This window comes from Aphelocoma coerulescens, chromosome 6, assembly GCF_041296385.1.
Source record: "Aphelocoma coerulescens isolate FSJ_1873_10779 chromosome 6, UR_Acoe_1.0, whole genome shotgun sequence".
Lineage (NCBI taxonomy): Eukaryota > Metazoa > Chordata > Aves > Passeriformes > Corvidae > Aphelocoma > Aphelocoma coerulescens.
This window is the reverse complement of record NC_091020.1, coordinates 11,361,683-11,378,510: the sequence shown is the minus strand read 5'-3', so window position 1 is coordinate 11,378,510 and position 16,828 is coordinate 11,361,683. Positions and strand designations below refer to the sequence as shown.

The 16,828-nt window shown below is 38.2% G+C and overlaps 1 protein-coding gene across 1 annotated transcript in view; it reads left to right on the top strand.

Annotated features, from left to right (window-relative positions):
* SH2D4B (SH2 domain containing 4B) overlaps window positions 1-14,388 on the top strand; it is a 59,103-nt gene extending 44,715 nt beyond the window's left edge. The window contains exons 7-8 of the mRNA XM_069019212.1: window positions 10,468-10,688; window positions 13,984-14,388. Coding sequence (XP_068875313.1) covers window positions 10,468-10,688; window positions 13,984-14,076 — 314 coding nt within the window. The 3' untranslated portion in view covers window positions 14,077-14,388. The remainder of the gene's footprint in view (window positions 1-10,467; window positions 10,689-13,983) is intronic.
* The last annotated feature ends 2,440 nt before the right edge of the window (window positions 14,389-16,828 follow it).

Below are 16,828 nucleotides of genomic sequence, written 5' to 3'. Positions count from 1 at the left end.
CAGCCATTTTTAATGAATGTTCATTATTTACTGTCTCCTATACATCTGTAAATATGGCCATATTTTTAGAACAGGTTACACAAAGGATCCAGTCTGCATTGCAAACTTAAATGTTCGTTTGCCTAAGCAGCCAAGTATTCATAATTCAGAAGCATCAAAACTAATTTGCGTATCAATACTGAAAGACTGTGAATGAAAAAAATATATATTTGGGTTTAGTATATAGTATTTTTCTTATGTCAGAATTATTTGAAGACAAAAAGAAACATCTTACTCGTTAAGAAACATCAGGATAATAAAATGTGTGGTGCAGAAACAGAACCTAGTGCTAAAAGAAGTAAATATATGCATATATATTAGCATTTAATTTTTTAAATAGTGATTATGGATTTGCATGTCCTGTGAAGTATTCCACACTTCAGTCAGTAATGCTTATTTCAGAGATAGTAAAACATGTAGCTGTTTTAAGAGGCTGCACAGTTGAAGTTTTGTGCTTGACTTGTCTTTCTGGTTGAGATTAAACACCTGGAGATTTGCAAGTACGAGTATTTCTTCTGACACTGGTTTTTAAAAGAAAATCCTGGGGGTTAAATGTGCATATAGGCTTGAGAGAAGGAAGAGGCTGCAAGTTAATAAAAATTTGAGATGTGTTTTTTTTCAAAAACAATCCCTGAGACTGACAGTAGTTTTAACACTTGCAATTTTTCACCCTTGTCTTCCACTTGCAGGAAGTGGGAAAGGGTAACATTTCCATGCACTGATCGAGCAGTGGGTAGAGATCCAGAAGCAGCTTGCACAGCAAGTCAGAGAACTGGCACTCACTTCTGATTGTAATGCCTTCAGAGGGTGAAGTGTTCAGTGACTGCTGATTTTGAATTGCAAATAATTTCTGCTTTTATATATTTCCTTAAATTATTTTTTAAAGGAGCCTTTGATTCCGGAAAGAAGTACCCCAGCTTCACAAACTTTCCTCAGTCTCTGTGTGTTGAGAACTGTACCTCCCACGGCCCGTCCAGCAACTGCCCATCAGCCAGTAATGGGCTCTTTGGGATCTCTGCAGGAAGGTCATCCCAGCCAGGGCTGTTTAGCAGCAGTGCTGTTCCATGCACTGTCTTTGGTCCATGTGTTACCCCTGGAGTGCCAGCTGGCAGTGTTGGAGTTGTACAAAGCCGGGAAGGTTCTACTAAGAGACTACTTTAATTCTTCTACTCTGCCTATTTGCAGAAATCCAAAGTAAACAAGAATCTCACTGTGGGCTTTGTTTTGTTTTGTGCAGTTGGTTTGGTAAAAGCTCATCTTCCATGTTTGCTCATGTCTGTGTTTCCCTCAGAAGTATTTAGGAGAAACAAGAGCCTAATGATGGCTGGAGTTGTGAAAACATAAATAGATCCCAGGGGAGCTTTTCCTCTCCCCTCCTCTCCTTTCACGTATCAACTTTCTCATCTTTTTCCTTGCTTTAGGTCTAATTTGCATACTAGAAGGTTTTTCTCTCTCATTTTCAAATTCAGTAAAATTTCCGAATTTAGATGAGAAGTAATGTAATGAGGTGAGTAATGTAAACAGGTGAAGTGCTTGCAAAAGACCCACAAAGTAGAATTTCCCATTTCTTGCTTGCATGACCAAGACTGAATGAATGTAAATGAATTTTGAATGAATGAATTTTGCCTGACTGGGGAAAGGATGATGAATACTGCCCACTAACCTTCTAAAAAAACTGTCACACTTTTCCATTTACACACCAAACACAGTATCAGTGACTATTGTACCAGAACAGATGTGTTTTAATTTGCTGAGCCAGGATCAGAGCATAAATCAGTTTCTTTGCTCTGTGTTTATTACACCACTGTACAATTTCTAGCCCTGTCAGGCTTTAGTGAGATATTGCTGTGTGCTTTACTGATTAAACAAATTTTCATGTTTCAGTAGATACAGCAAGGCCTTAATATCTGCTCTGCATGTGTCACATCAGAGAAGTTTATTGATGGTCTGTATAGTTTTCTTTTTTGTACATAATAGAAATAAAAATTCGATCACGTCTGTATTGTAAGGAGGCGAATGCATCCTACAGGAGTGATATTTGTAACAAAGTTCCCTACTTGGATTAGTGTACTGATATTTTCTCAAGTTTGAAGACATCCTCATGCATCTATTTATTTTCCATGCTACTTGCAGGAAATGTCAGGTATCTATAACAGAGTCTAGAATGTTTATATAGGCCTAAAGTATTTACTGGTTTAAAAACCCAACCAAACAAAAGCAAAACCAAGCACCCAACCTTCCTGTTGTTGATCTCCCATTGAGTTCACTAGAACATTGAGGCTTCTGACTTTGAAACACAGCTGTGTTCCAACAGTGAAAACAGTACAAAATGAAATATTCTTGACCCATAATTTCTGACAATTTACTGATCATACATAGTAAACTACACACAGGAACTTAGTTTGAGAAACCACTGAAAATGGAACAGATAACTGTTCTATCTTTTAATGTAAGGTTCTTTTCAGAATCTATTTAGACAAGAAGAGAAAACTCACAAAAATTAAAGGATAATAGCAGAGATTTAATGCAGGGATTTCAGGTCAGAAGAGCCTCCATCTAAAGAAAAAATAAATACATATATATGAGATAAAAGGTTAAAGGTATTTTGTGCTATATTTTCTCTTCTGATACGTGGCAATAATGTACAAAGAGAAGAGAGAGGTTAATTGTTTTCCCCCCAGCTAATGCATTCTACAGGCTGTTCTGAAAAGAAGGAAGGAAACCAACCACACAGGCTTTGAGGAGATATTAACAGAAAAATTTACAGCTCTATTATACAGTGGTATATTCAGACAAGTAATGCCAACACCTATCTTTCATGTGCTGCACTGCTTGCTAGTGAATAAGGTGTAAATGTTTTGACAGTGGGCATAAAGGGTTTTTATGGTATTTTATAGTTGGATGTAGAATGAACTCTGAAGGAGACAATTAAGAGGTATATTTTCATGAAGTGCATAGGGAATTAACTGTGAGCCACCCTGGCAACAAGGAATGTAACACACCTGATTTTCTGTAAACCTGAAGAAAAATACCCATTCTTACTGCGTTATTCATTTAGATGGGATTTTTTTAAGATTCCCAGGGGAGTAAGGCACCCATTTCTTTCAGAATTTCCGTAGGTTTTTAATTGCTTTAGAAAATCTTATTCTTAGGGAATTACGAAATCTCCTGAGGACTTAGTTTGATTTATTCTAAGAACTATTGTATCCTGACAAAACAGAGAGCTAAATCCACATTGGAAAAAAAAAAAACCCCAAACCAACCAACTAAAAAGACCCCACCCAAACAAAATAAGGCCTATATATTTTTACTTGTGATACTTTTCCTTGAATTTCTCCTGTGTATAGAGACTCAAGACAATCCTATGCACCAAGTAATTCTTCAAGGAGAGCTCGTTTAGGGCATGATGGATTATCAGTGTGCCTCATCCTTGGCTAAAGGGATCTCTTGCCATCAGAAATACATTATTCCTCTGGGCCTTGGTTTCCTATACATGCCTGTGCATAGCCCGGGGCACGCTTCCTATACTGAGCAAGGCACACTGAGGAGATGGCTGAGTCTCACTGATGTGTTTCTTCCCAATCCTGCCTATGCCTTAACTGTGCCAGGATGGTTACAAAGGAAAAGAGTAGTGAGGAATGGCTAATAGACTCCTGCTCACCTTTCCCCAGCACAGATTTATCTCCATCTGAGGTATGTTACTGCATGCTCGACTCCTGAAATTGTACAGGAGAAGAGGTGATGAATGTGGAGCAAAGAAAACTTGCTCCAGAGTTTCCCTAAGCAGCCTTGCTTGGCTTTGCTTCTGTAGCTCAGAGGAGGCTGGCCCCATGCTGGCCCCTGAGCACTGACATAACTCATATGTGAGTATATTTCAAAAGTGCATTTTACCTGTTGATTTCTAGATACACCCCAGCTTTGTCTCTCAGTGCACTTCTATGGAGGCAGGAAGGTTTTATGTACACATATTTTAGGTTTTGCTTTTTGTGACCTACTGCACGTATTTTCTCTAATATCAGTGTCTGTAAATATTGCTGGTTACTAGGACTTAGATTGCCAACCTGCAGCACAGCATGAAATATCTACATTCTTACTAGCTGTAAATAGGAATGCAGCACCCCTTGGTTCTTGGGCTCTTGCCACCACACTTCTGGCCAGATTTTGGAAACCAAAAAACCAAAAAAAACCCCAAAACAGCAAAAAAACCACAATTCCCCCTAAACTGCAACAAATGTACCTGTCATTGTGCTGGGTTTTTGTTTGGGGTTTTATTGAATTTTTGTTGTTTTGTTGTTCGTTTTGTTTTTTCTAAACCTGGCCATTTATTTCAATGTCTAAATGGGAACAGAACTCTTTTGAAGATCTAGTCCCATGTGAGTTTGTTCTGCCTTAACAGCAGATGGTGAATAGCTTCAACAGCTTTGTTTCCATTACCAGATGTCTTTGATTTACTCCCTTCCTTTGCTTTTTAGCCCTTATTGCTTCTATTCTGAAATAGCAGAGGCAGAGCTATTGTTATGTCTCAGCTATAGATTTTCTCACACAATACTATTGATCTCTTCTTTCATTATTTGTTTTGTGGCATTATTCAAAAAAGTACTGTGACTAAAAGGAAGGGGAGGGTGAAACCTCTTTAATAGTAGCACACAGTAAGATCTTATTGCTGCAAATATTTGTGCATGTATTCAATTGTGCATGCTACTCCTGCTGGAAGCACCAGAGAAGTGACAATGTATGACTTAAATATGTTTGTTATTTTTTGACTATTTCAGCTGCAGTGCAGTCCAGAAACCACCATTCTGATAAGAGCATTCTTTAAATTCTGTGTGACATTGGCAGTCTCAAGGATGACATAAAGTATTCAGTCTAGACATCGCCCTGCTGTAGATTAATTGTGTCCTTCCCAATGAACAACCAGAACTATGTTCAGTCAGTTTAAGAGTCCAGGTATAGACTTGCACATGTGGGAGAGAATTGGAAAAGTCAACCTGAGGAAACTTGCTTTGAGTGATGCTTTTGCTGGAGAGTATAAACCATAGCTGCTCTAGTTCTTGCACTGCAGGGAAGCCATTACATCATCTTCCCTGCTTTTATGCTTTTGATCTTTCTGAGTGGTTGAAGGAGCTGGGTTTTTCACCTTCTCCCAGACCAGAGAGGGTTGCTGGTGTCATACATTTGAGTGTTTGTTTTAAGCCTTTACTATCCCAGCTTATTATTGGATCTCAAAAAGGTCAGGTCTATTTTAAACTTTAGTTCCCCAGCTTCAGTTTTCATCTTAGTTTGTGTTGGCTCCTCATGTGTATCTTCATCTTCTGTAGGCTCTGGAAGCTCTGCCCCCCTCCACGAGGTTCATAGAGTGTTCTCAGAAGCTGTTCCTGCTCCTCCTGGCAGTGGCTTATGTTAATGATGCTGAGTGACACAGCCTCTCAGCTCCTCCAAAACCAGACTGGCTGCACTTGGATCAATCCCTTCTGAATTTCTGTTTACTTTTCTGATTACTTCTTTCAAAACTGATTGCCTTTATTCAGATTTTGGCCCCAAGTAGGTTTGATATTTACTTCCAACTGCATGATTTTTTGAATTAAAATGAAGTGGGGAAAAAAACCTATGATGTATTTTCCTCTCATCAAACCAGAACATTTCTGTTTTGATTCAAAATGACCAAGACCCTAAAATCGGTTTAATACAAAGTTATTTTCAAGCTTCTATAGTGTTTTGTTTTTTTTTTTTTTTACCTGAAATTTATTTAAGCCTTTTTTTTTTTCTTCTTTTTTCTTTTTTTTTTTGTTTGGTTTGGTTTGTTTCATTGTGAGGTGTAATCCAACTTTTGACTTTCAAATTTAAGTCTTGAAAAGTTGATTTGGAAATTTTTGGTAAATTTTCTCTTTTGCCATTGGGGAATTTTTTATTCTAAATGCTATATTTAGAGTAGTATGTCTGCCTAGCTCAGTTTTTCAGTTCAAAAAAATGGGAAGGGCTGGCTGATGCTTAGCAAACTGACCCTTCCCTCTTATGGCCATTTTATCACTTTCTTTCAAAGTACTGATTAGATCTGCCTGTATAATTGAACAAATATAGTCCTTTACATTATTCAGGAGTTATCTGCTAATTCCTCATAATTCCTTGTGTTTACTCATTTATTTATTGTTTACACTTGCTCTCTGTGTAATGTGTTTTTATGACCTTTAGTGTGTGAATCATTCGTGTAATGATTGCCAGGCATATTTGTATTCATTTGGGCTTTGATCTAATCCTATGGAAAACAAAGGAGATACTGGTATTGGCTTCTCTCTGTTTTGGATCCTGATTAGTGACCTACATCACCCTGGTTAGATGTCTTAAGTTGTATGAACAGGATGAATCTTTTTCTTCTGCATTGATTATGTGTGAATATTCATAATTGTTCATCAAATCAATTTTGCACGAAATAGAAGGCTTTTCATAATGGTCGTGAAAGCACTTTGGCATGAATGCTTTCATTACATTGTTCTCATTTATTCATGCCAGTGTTTGTAACACTTTTTCTGAGTAAGACCTCATGCACTGGAGTGTTTGAGATCAAGCTAATGGAAAAATATGAAGAGAAAGCATTGGCTGAGCAAATAGCTTCTGTTGCAGAAGGGTAAATGAAAGCTTCTGGGCTGCGTTTGCACCTGCTGTCCCTCTAATCTTAGCTGGCCTGTTGGCATATACAAATATATTATAATATGACTATATTATAAAATGTATATAATATTTGTATTATATATATATATTTATAGATTAAAAATATATTTGCCATTAAAGGCTGAATTATCTTTTTATATAGACATGACTATCACATGTGGTACTTCAGACCCTTGGTAGATTACCAGAAAGGCTATGACGTAACTTTATCTGTATAATAATGAAAAAATAATTCTGAAGTTCTAGTACATAGTGTGCCTTGTTGGCAGAGTCTGTCAGCCTTTCTAGTTTGGATTCACCCTTGGTATGGAATTTTTGTAACAAATATACATGTATTTCATCTCCTGAGTTTCACTCAAGGATGTATGTAGGATAATCCTGAAAGCAGAGTGGGAAGCTGAGGGGTCATTGCAGAATATTGCAGAATAGCACTTTCTGCTGTTGAGGCTCTTGTAAACTTGGAAGGCAGCATTAGGATTTCTTAGCTGGGCTCACTAAATTAATAATGAACTCATCACTTCTTGCATGAGCTTAATATACCCTAAATGTTAGGATGTTCTTTTTCCTTTTTGAAAGATCAGTGGCAGTAAAAAGAACATAATTACAAAAAAAAATTTAAGACTTGCCTATCATCTACAAATTGTCATTACAGGCCCTGTATTTTAAAAATGAAGCTGTTAGTTAGGAACATGTCAGTTGATGATGAATGTTCTATGATTTGAAATAACTGTCTTAGAAAATGCTATTCTCTTGCTAAGAATCCAAGATGTTAATATCTGTAAGCATTGCAAAACTGGACTGTTTTTTCCCTTTCTTAAATCTTAGAGATTAGCAAGAGAGTGTGAGGGGAAAACTAGTTTTCAAAGCATCAGTGGTTTCTATTCAAGATAATATTTATAATTAATACCCTAACTAGCACAAACGAGCATTTGGGATTCTATACCTCTTACTGGAGCCTTGGGAAACCAAAGTTTCTTGACTTTAGTTAAAACAATTTTAAATGTAGGGGTTTCACAGATGTCTATCTCTCTACAGCCATCTCAGGAGAGAGTAGTGCCACTGTTTTTCCAGTTGTCTTGAGAACATAATGTTTTAAAATAATATTTGTTTTAAACAAATATTTGTTTTAAATTTATTTTTACAGTCATTTGTATATTATTTTAAAAACATTATTTGGATAATGTTTTTAAAGGGTAGAGGGAGACTTTCATTGCTGTTATAACCACACTCTGAAGAATTGAACCAGAGAAAAGTAAAATAACTGGGAGGAAAGGAGAGGGAGGAACTGGTGGGCAGAGATGGTTTCTTGTGAGCTTTTAACTGAATCAGGAGAGTGAAAGGGAAGAAAGTGGCTGGCTGATAATTTATTACACCATCTTTAGCAGAAGAGAGAATTAAAACAAAAAAGGAACTTGGCTGTGAGTGATGTAGCATTTCTCACTTACTCAATGATATGGAGTGCCCAGATCAAAAATAAGGTCTGGCAAAGAAGATGGCATTGTGTGGAAGCTTCCAGTGTTTCAGCTCCACAGAGCAGGGGAAGAGATTGCCATTAAACTAATCAATGCTAAATGAATTTCATGTTATATGCCTGATAGTGATTCAAACCTTAGAAATATCCTAATAGTATTTACTGTATAATACAACCCCTCTTTTTTTACAACTCTGTTTTACAAATCCTCTGTTGAGGCTGAATTGTCTAGGCCACCTCATCCCCTGTCAGGGCTGCATAACAGTTCTGGCACTGTAGTGCCAGAAGAGGTGGTGACAGCACCTAGTACCTATCTCAAAAGTTTTCAGCATACCTTCAATCTAGAATTACAGTATAAATACTTATTTATTGGGATTAATGTAGCATTTGCTGGTTATGGCACTCTTTATCCTTTCCTGTCATTAAATGCTCTGAGCTTGGTAGTGTGGCTCATCTACATTTATTTCCAGCAGAGATTTGTCAAGGAAGTAGCCATCATAATCACTAATAAAACTTTTCATGTATATTTAAATTAGGGTAGCTTGAGAGAAGACTGGTTTAACAGATAATGTGATTGCAGAATCATTTTTTGTGTAATTCTTGGGTACCTGGTATTGGGATGTGCTGGTACAGCTTCCCATAATACACTGTATCATATGGATTCATATTGGTGCTATCTTTTTATCTGAACACAGTCCAAAAATTTTTAATAATTCTTCCTGGAATACCTCCAATAAAACTATTTCTAATTTTGAAAAGTGCATCAATGGACACTATTGCTGAGCAGTTACTTGCTGTTTTTAAACAAATGCTTATGTTTGCATGTTTACTGCCTGTTTTTCATATCTGGTGCAAAGATGATGCAATATCCTTCATAAAAGAGAAATGTATGTCATCCAGCAGACTATATATGTGTGTGTTTCTTCCTAGTATTGAGGGTATTCACATAGGGACCTCTGAGCCCCATAGAGCCCTTCATCACTGTACCAAGTAAAACTGTAAAAGAAATTCATATTCTCAAAGTAGACAAAAAAATGAAGGAAAGATATGCTTTTCTACCTTTCTTAATATCACACAGTGCTTGCTTTTGTACCCAGATCTCCTCAGTCCCTTCCTATGTCTCCCAGAGGCATAATTTTCCTCAAGGACTTAATTAGAGCATTCCAAACTTTCAGGTAAGCCCTTCTTTGTACAAACCAACAATCCCTGAACTATGTTTATTATTACACTAAAACAGTGTGGCTTTTCAGTACTTGGACTCCATGGAACTCTCACTAGGACGTGTAGGATTCTACGATGACAAGCAGTTCCATTAAATATTACATGTATTGTTTGGAGAAAGTTATCCCCACAGAGAGTAACTTTGGAACATTCACATACATTATTTACTGACGTATGTGCCGTGTTCACGTTCCGAATGGCCTAATTCAACATCTGTTCCTGATGAGAGTGAGCATCTGGTGTTTCACAGGTAATTGAGACATGAGCTGACTGTCCTCTAGGCTGGCCAGACAGACTGGAACCAGGTTCTCTGGGTGGATGGTAAGACCTGGTTCAGTGCCAGGTGCAATTCTGATCACACCTTTCTTGTGGGTTGGGCTCAGAACAGGGTTTGTGCGTTATAACCTCTGTGCAAGCAGAAGCACCTGCAACTTCAGTGTTGTGCCCCCGAATCAGAAAGAAAAAGAGAAATTAAGATTTTTCCAATACAAAATAATAAAATGGGAAAGTTCTTGAAACTCTACTCCTGTTAAACCTTTTCCTCCAGTTTACCTATATGCATCTATGGATATGTATGTGTGTGGATGTACAAAAGCAGAGAAATACTTTTTCTCCTGGCACTTGCTTTTACGTTCCTTCTTTAGGACCTATAAAACAATTATAATGCAACAGAGTCTACACAACTGCAATACAATTGCAAATATCAGCAATGTATTGCAAATTCAAACTGCAATACTAGTCTGCTTAAATGATCATGTGTCCAGAATTCTCTGGTTTGATAGGCCAGTTGCATGTACGCACTTCCTTTGAAAAAGCAGTAAGGATGGGAAAAAGCAAGTCTTAATCATCAAATTAAAAAGCATATTCCAGCAGACTCCATCAAAACTCTTACAGCTATTGTTTGGAAGCAAACAGCATAAATATTGTCTCCATTGCTCCAACTCCTCCTAGAAACATTCCAGCCTTCAGCAGTTACACCATTATGATTTCACTTCTGTTCAGTATTTGCGGCATTTGATTGCCTCTGGCAGACCTGTTACCTGCATAACCACGGGGTTTTTTCTTGCCAGGGATTATCAGCCGTCAGGAAGCAGAGGAGCTGTTGATGAATAAATCTGAAGGCGCATTCCTGGTGCGAGTCAGTGAGAAAATCTGGGGCTACGCGTTGTCCTACCGCCAGCAAAACGGGTTCAAGCACTTCCTGGTTGATGCTTCGGGGGATTTCTACAGCTTCCTGGGGGTCGATCCAAACCGACACCCAACGCTCACAGATCTGATTGATTTTCACAAGGTAACACTTGCTAGGTGGATAGCAATAGCTGAGTGGAACGGATTAATAATTTAATGAGGAGCCATGTAATTTGAAACCACACTGGAAAATAGTAATGACCATAGTGGGGGAAAGAATATTGTACACTAAGCCTAGCTGTAACATTCATACTTCTGTTGCAGTGAATCAGAAGGCTTTTCCCCTTCTTTCAAATGCTCCAGTGTGTACTTGTGTCCCCTTATACAGTGTGTGCTCTCCTTGGCTACAAATGGACTAATAAGGGCTGACAGATGTAACGCTTTCTGAGCCTTTTTGCTGTGGAAAATTGGATTGGAAATACCATAGAAAGGTCTTTCAATGAAATTTCAGCCTTTTTCTACCTTTGATGTGAGGGCTATAATGTGCAAAAGCAAGAGAGTATGACCCTGTAGTAAAGAAGGGAACATGGAGGGGTTCTCTTTTAGGGGTGTGTTAAAGGTCACTCCTTATTACCCAAAACAATCTTACAAGAGTCATTTACTATTCGCCTTTAGATGGGTTTGAATTACTTTACCTCTGATTCTGTTTCTTGTTGCGAGACTGCAACTAAACAGTAGCACTGTTTCTGAAAGCATAGGTTGTTTTCATCATCTTGCATCTCTCCCTATCTTCATCAGTTTTAATTCTGCTTTTTTCTTAGCCACCCTTGTAATTCCTCTTTGTCCTCTCTTTCCTAGTTTATCCTTTTCTTACTCTTGTCTCAGAGTAACTGTATAAATTTTTTGCTCCTCCTTTTCTTCACAGATCTTCATATTTTAAGTATTCAGTCTCAGCTTATTTTTCTTCTGAATTGCCTGTCTTTTAAATCTTGCTTTTATCTCACCTGTTTCGCAACATCTTTTTGGTGTTGCCTTAGTCTCCCCTCGGAGATGACTATGACATTAAATGTCCACAAATTGTATTTCCATATGGGGGAATGGGAGGTATCACATTTGACTAAAATATATGTCCTCCCCTAATTTAATGAAATTAAATTAAATTTGGGCCACCTTGGAAGCCCAAATCCCTGACACCCTTTTTGTACAGAATATCCTCTTGGCCAGTTTGGATTAAACAACTGGGCTGTGTCCCCTCCTAGTTCTCCCTTATTCCCAGCCTACTCTGCCAGCAGGGCCTGAGTGGGAAAAAGAGAAAGCCTTCGTGCTGTGCAAGCACTGATCAGGAACAGCCAAAGCTGTAGTGTGTTATTAACACTGTTTCAGCCAAAGCACAAGGTCACCATGGAGCACAGGCAGCTGTGAAGAAAGTTAGCTCCATCCCAGCCAGCCCCAGTGCACCTGGAGAGACTCTAACCAGGGTCTTGTCAGGGAAAAAAAAGCAGACATGCAACCTCTCAAATGCAGATTATCAGGTGTTGGATGTAGGATGTACCTCTGGCTAATGTAGTATCCCCTCTGCTCCTGGTGATGGTGACAACCAATTCCAGCCCTCTCTGTTCCACCTGTGTTCCTATATTTTCATCACAGCTCATGTTAGGCAATCACTGTATTAGAAACACATCTGTTTACAGACAGCAGTAGAGCGCTTGTCAGAAGCAGAATGGCTTTTAGTTCCTGCCATTTTAAAAAAGAAAAAAGCTTGCTTAGGCATCCCATGATAAGAGTTAATAGCTGCCCCTGTAGTAAGCCTATCAGGGAAACGGGTTCACCTTTTAATGCCAACACACAGTTCTCTTTTCCCTGTCTAGCTAATACCTGTATTAAAACTGGTCTGTTTGGCAATCACTTCAGGAGGCATTTTATCCCGTCACGTGTTTCTTAGAGGCTTTTCTGCCTGCCTTCTCTGGTGAAGTACATTGTCAAGTGTCCCCAAGCCTCCTGGTAACCCCACGCAGTCTGTATGTGACTGGCTGGGCTGTGGGCACACTTTCCCTTGCAGATATTGCTATATTTTTTGGAGAAGGTGCTGCTTTCCTCAGGACTATTTTTGGCAAGAGTGTACTTCCCCACCCCAAAGATTGCGTGGACTTTTCTTTGAGTGCCTTTTCACTTTCAATCAAAATTAGCAGGGCTGGCATAACTAATTTTTTACTTGCTTATACCTATTGTCTTCATGTTGTTTCATTTTGATTAAAAAAAACCTAAGAGGCCACTCAAGCAACTGAGCTGACAGACACAAGGGGGTGATAACTGTTAGCTGGAAGAACAAACCTTACAGAATATGGTGTGAACGTGCATCTTCTTTTTTTCATTATTTGCATTTAAATACGGTGTGGAAAGTGGATGATTGCTAAATATTTGTATTTACTTCCTCACAACCTTCTTGTCTAGTTGACATGGTGGTGACTGACCAAAGGTTGAGCTCAATGATCTTAGAGGTCTCTTGCAACCTAAATGATTCTGCGATTCTTTGATTCTGAAAATAATTTAATTTGTGTAGGAACTTTCTGAACTGATTCTCAGTCTTATGTAGTGATTGGGAGGGAACAACAGCTGGGAGCCTGCATGTGTTCTGAGGAAATCAAGCACCAAATTTGCATTGAATTTCAATAGAAACTAGATAGGTTTTGAAAATGTTGGGTCCATATATAGATCCATAACTTGGATCTAAACTTTCAGATGAAGGATTGCTATTTTAGTCAATGTAATTCTGGATTCCAGCTCATTTTGTTGCATCTATCAATCTTAAACTTCTGCAAAAACAAAAATGAACTATCACTACTGTAGGAATAAATGCAAAGACCAAGTTCTCCACTTTTCCAGTAAGTGCCTTGGTAATCAGTCACTGGAATGATGCACTTGGCATACGGATATTTAATTAATGAGAATAAGAGCTATGAGTACAGACTTCCTTTACCCTAGTAAGGATAATGTCTTTCACCTTGCTGTCATCAGTCAGGAAGCTGTTACTGTTCCGTGTGAGCACTCAACATTGAGCTCTTGCTCAGTCTGCCTGGGGAGGTAGCGTGGTAAGACTGGCATCTGTCTGTTAAATCAACCCATGAGAACACCCTTTATAGGCACCTGTAGCTGGTTTCCTAGGTAGTGCAGCAACTTACAAGTAGTACAAATCAGATTTGTATCTGATTTGTATCAATTGTGTGCACTAACTTCACTGTTTGATAGTAGCACAAGCTACTACCAGCATAAGTACGAGATAAACAAAGCATGAAGAAAATGATTAATCGATAAGATCCTTTTGCTGGTCTGTAATTATTTTATCAAATGTTTATTCATAATTGCTTGCCACTTACTGTGGAGTGATGGCCTTCATTGCTATTCTTAGAAGATAGGTGTGGCTTAGATCTTTGATATTTTAATTGGTTTTATCTTTCCAGGAGGAAATCATCACATCCTCAGGTGGGGAGCTACTCCTGGAGCCATGTGGACAGCAGAAAAATCCACCAGACTACAGCCCTTTATTTGAATAACTGATCCAGGACTAACAGGAATGCATTCTGGATAGCTGTAGTAATAGTTACAAAAGTAAACAATGAAAGTAGTTAACCAACTTTCAAAGCCACTGGTCTTGTGGCCAAAAAGTATCCTCATTAGGAGGCCTAAAATATTTCTGGTTTGCATCTGAATTATCATCATTATTCATATTGCTAGCACTTGAAAGGTGAGAAATTACCAGCAAATTGCAAAAGAGGACTACTTCCAAAAAATTTTCAAGGGGTTGTGGCCAATTGCACTGAATGTTAAGTTCCTGTCTTAATTTTCTCATGTTTTATACAGCAAGAAGCATGGGCAGGAACTATTCATAGAGTACTGTATGAAGTATCAGTGTTGGTGAACAGATTCTGTGTTCCAAAGCAAGGTCTGACAGTTTCTGTTGACAATTTCATTACTCAGTGGTGCACTTTTAACAAGAGAAGCAGTCTTAAAACATCCCTGTGAAGTTTATGATTGCTTACTTAATTAGGTGTAGCTTGAAATTTGCCATTATGCTTTTGAATTCAGGCCTACAAAGTTCCCCACAGCAGAAACAGAATAAGGTCATAAACATATTATTTACATTTTCATGCAGCCCAACAGCCTTGGGAGGAACTTTACTCCTGTACAGTAAGTGGTCAGTTTATTGTAAAGAAAACAGTTTGTTTTGCTGCAATTCTCTCACTGGCCTTGTCATGTTTTCCACTTTTAGATGTGCAAGAGACACAGTGGATATTGTTAGCTTCACTTTGCTGTAGGACTGGGTATTTTCCTTATCTGAGTTATGAGAGAAGGTGGGGCTGGTATATTTATACGTAGAAAAGGTACAACTAATTACATTATCATCATGCTATTTTATGTCTAAAGACAAGATGCTCACAATGTGTTCCTGATCCATTTGCTATAAATATTAACCCCATGAAAGTAGATCAGAAGCCTAGATCTGTGGAGCAGTTGCTTAGTGTTTGGACTAGAAAAATAGTAAAATCTCATCACAGTACACATAGGAAAGGCACACTGAGCATATTTCTGTAAGCTACTGCTTTGGGCAGTCTCTGAACCCTGTGGGGTTCTCTTCAAAATCCTGGTGTAGACATCTCCTGAAACCCTGTAAATCCCTTTCTCCTCAGTCACTTGACTCTTGATTCACTGTTACCTTCTATACTGTGACTGATCTAGATGGTAAAATCATCCAGGAAAAGAAACTTGTCTTGTCCAAGCCAATAATGCACACTAAACATTTAAGGTGCTACAACAATAAATACTTGTGGTAGTAATAGCAATATTTGTTTTATAACTTATTCTACATGTAGCTCATATTAAATTACAGATTTTTGCACACAAGCTTCATTCTTGGTCAGGAACCTTTTCCTTTGTTAACTTTGGGTTTTGTGTGATTTAATCCATCAGTTTTTCATGAAAAGAAAATTCTATTGAACTTCCCACAGAGACAGCCGGGCAGTTTCTGTACTGATCACTTGGCACACTGGCTCAGGAGGTTTTAAATAGTTACTGTTAGCACCTCAGGACAGAGCAAGTCAGGATACTGCAAATAATCAAAGAGCAAGAAAGATCTGCTTTCTCTGAGAAGCCAGCTCTGTACTTGCTCCCTCTGTCAGAAGCATCTCAAGAACCACCTCAGCCTCAAGATATTCACAGCTGCACAGTTTTGTCATGGAACAACTGGACCTCTACTTAAAGGAGAATGGAAAGGGACCTTTAAAATTTAAAAAAAAATGTAAGTATCCATAGGCTTATCTCTGAGGTCAGAAAGCAGTAGGTAACTGTATAGGATTAGACACCTAGGCATTTGACAGACCAGTCTTTTGTCTTTATGCACTGAAAAAAAAACCCCAAATAAACCAAGAACAACAAAAAAAACCCATGAAATGCTACTTTTCTGTGGAAAAGGTGCTAGGCATGCTAGAAGACATGCAGTCCAAAGTTTTTGGAAGATTGCTCAACTCACGGCACACAATTCTGTGAATGTTTATAGACAGAATATTGAAGAACTTATTCCACATGGAATTCACATTCAGAAGCTGATAGTAATACAGCTAGTGACACATTTCCCAGCAACTGCTTGTGTTTTGTTTAGCCATTAAGAAGGCTTGGAAATAATAGCTCTTTAGCTTTTGTGGCCTCTTGTGATGTAATTAATATTATTGTCATTTCAGAGCACATTGCCTACTTCTAATTTTCTAAATTTTTTTGTCTGAATTTCATCCATTTCTCACTCTAAGGTTTACCTAGCTTTCAAATAAAGCCCTTGTAAGTTCCCCTGTAAATGATATTACTTGGAAAACTGCAATTTCTGCTGAGAGTTTTACTATCCTAATAAATGGCAGAATTCTAAAGTAAAGGAATTGCTTTTTTTGTTTTTCCCCTATAGCCCCACAGAAATAATGAAAAATAGCCAGCCAATTCATAGAGTTACCAAGAAAGAAATTCAAACAATATATAACCAGAAGCAGCAGCAAAGAAATATGGTGCACTTAACTGAAGACAAGTTTTGAGGGAAACAAAAGGAGATCATAGCTAGCAGAAACTAAGAGGAACAGAAGATGTGCAGCTGTTGCCAATATACTTGAGTGAAGTACAAGCATGGACATGTCTTCTAAGTGAACAGGTGCTTCTTGTTGCCTAAGGGGGCAACAAGACAATAAAGGGACTATGGAAAGGTAGCCCAGTTAGTAGGGAGAATAGAAGGCAAAGCAGTGAAGGAGTAAGTTTGGAAAATTAAGAAAA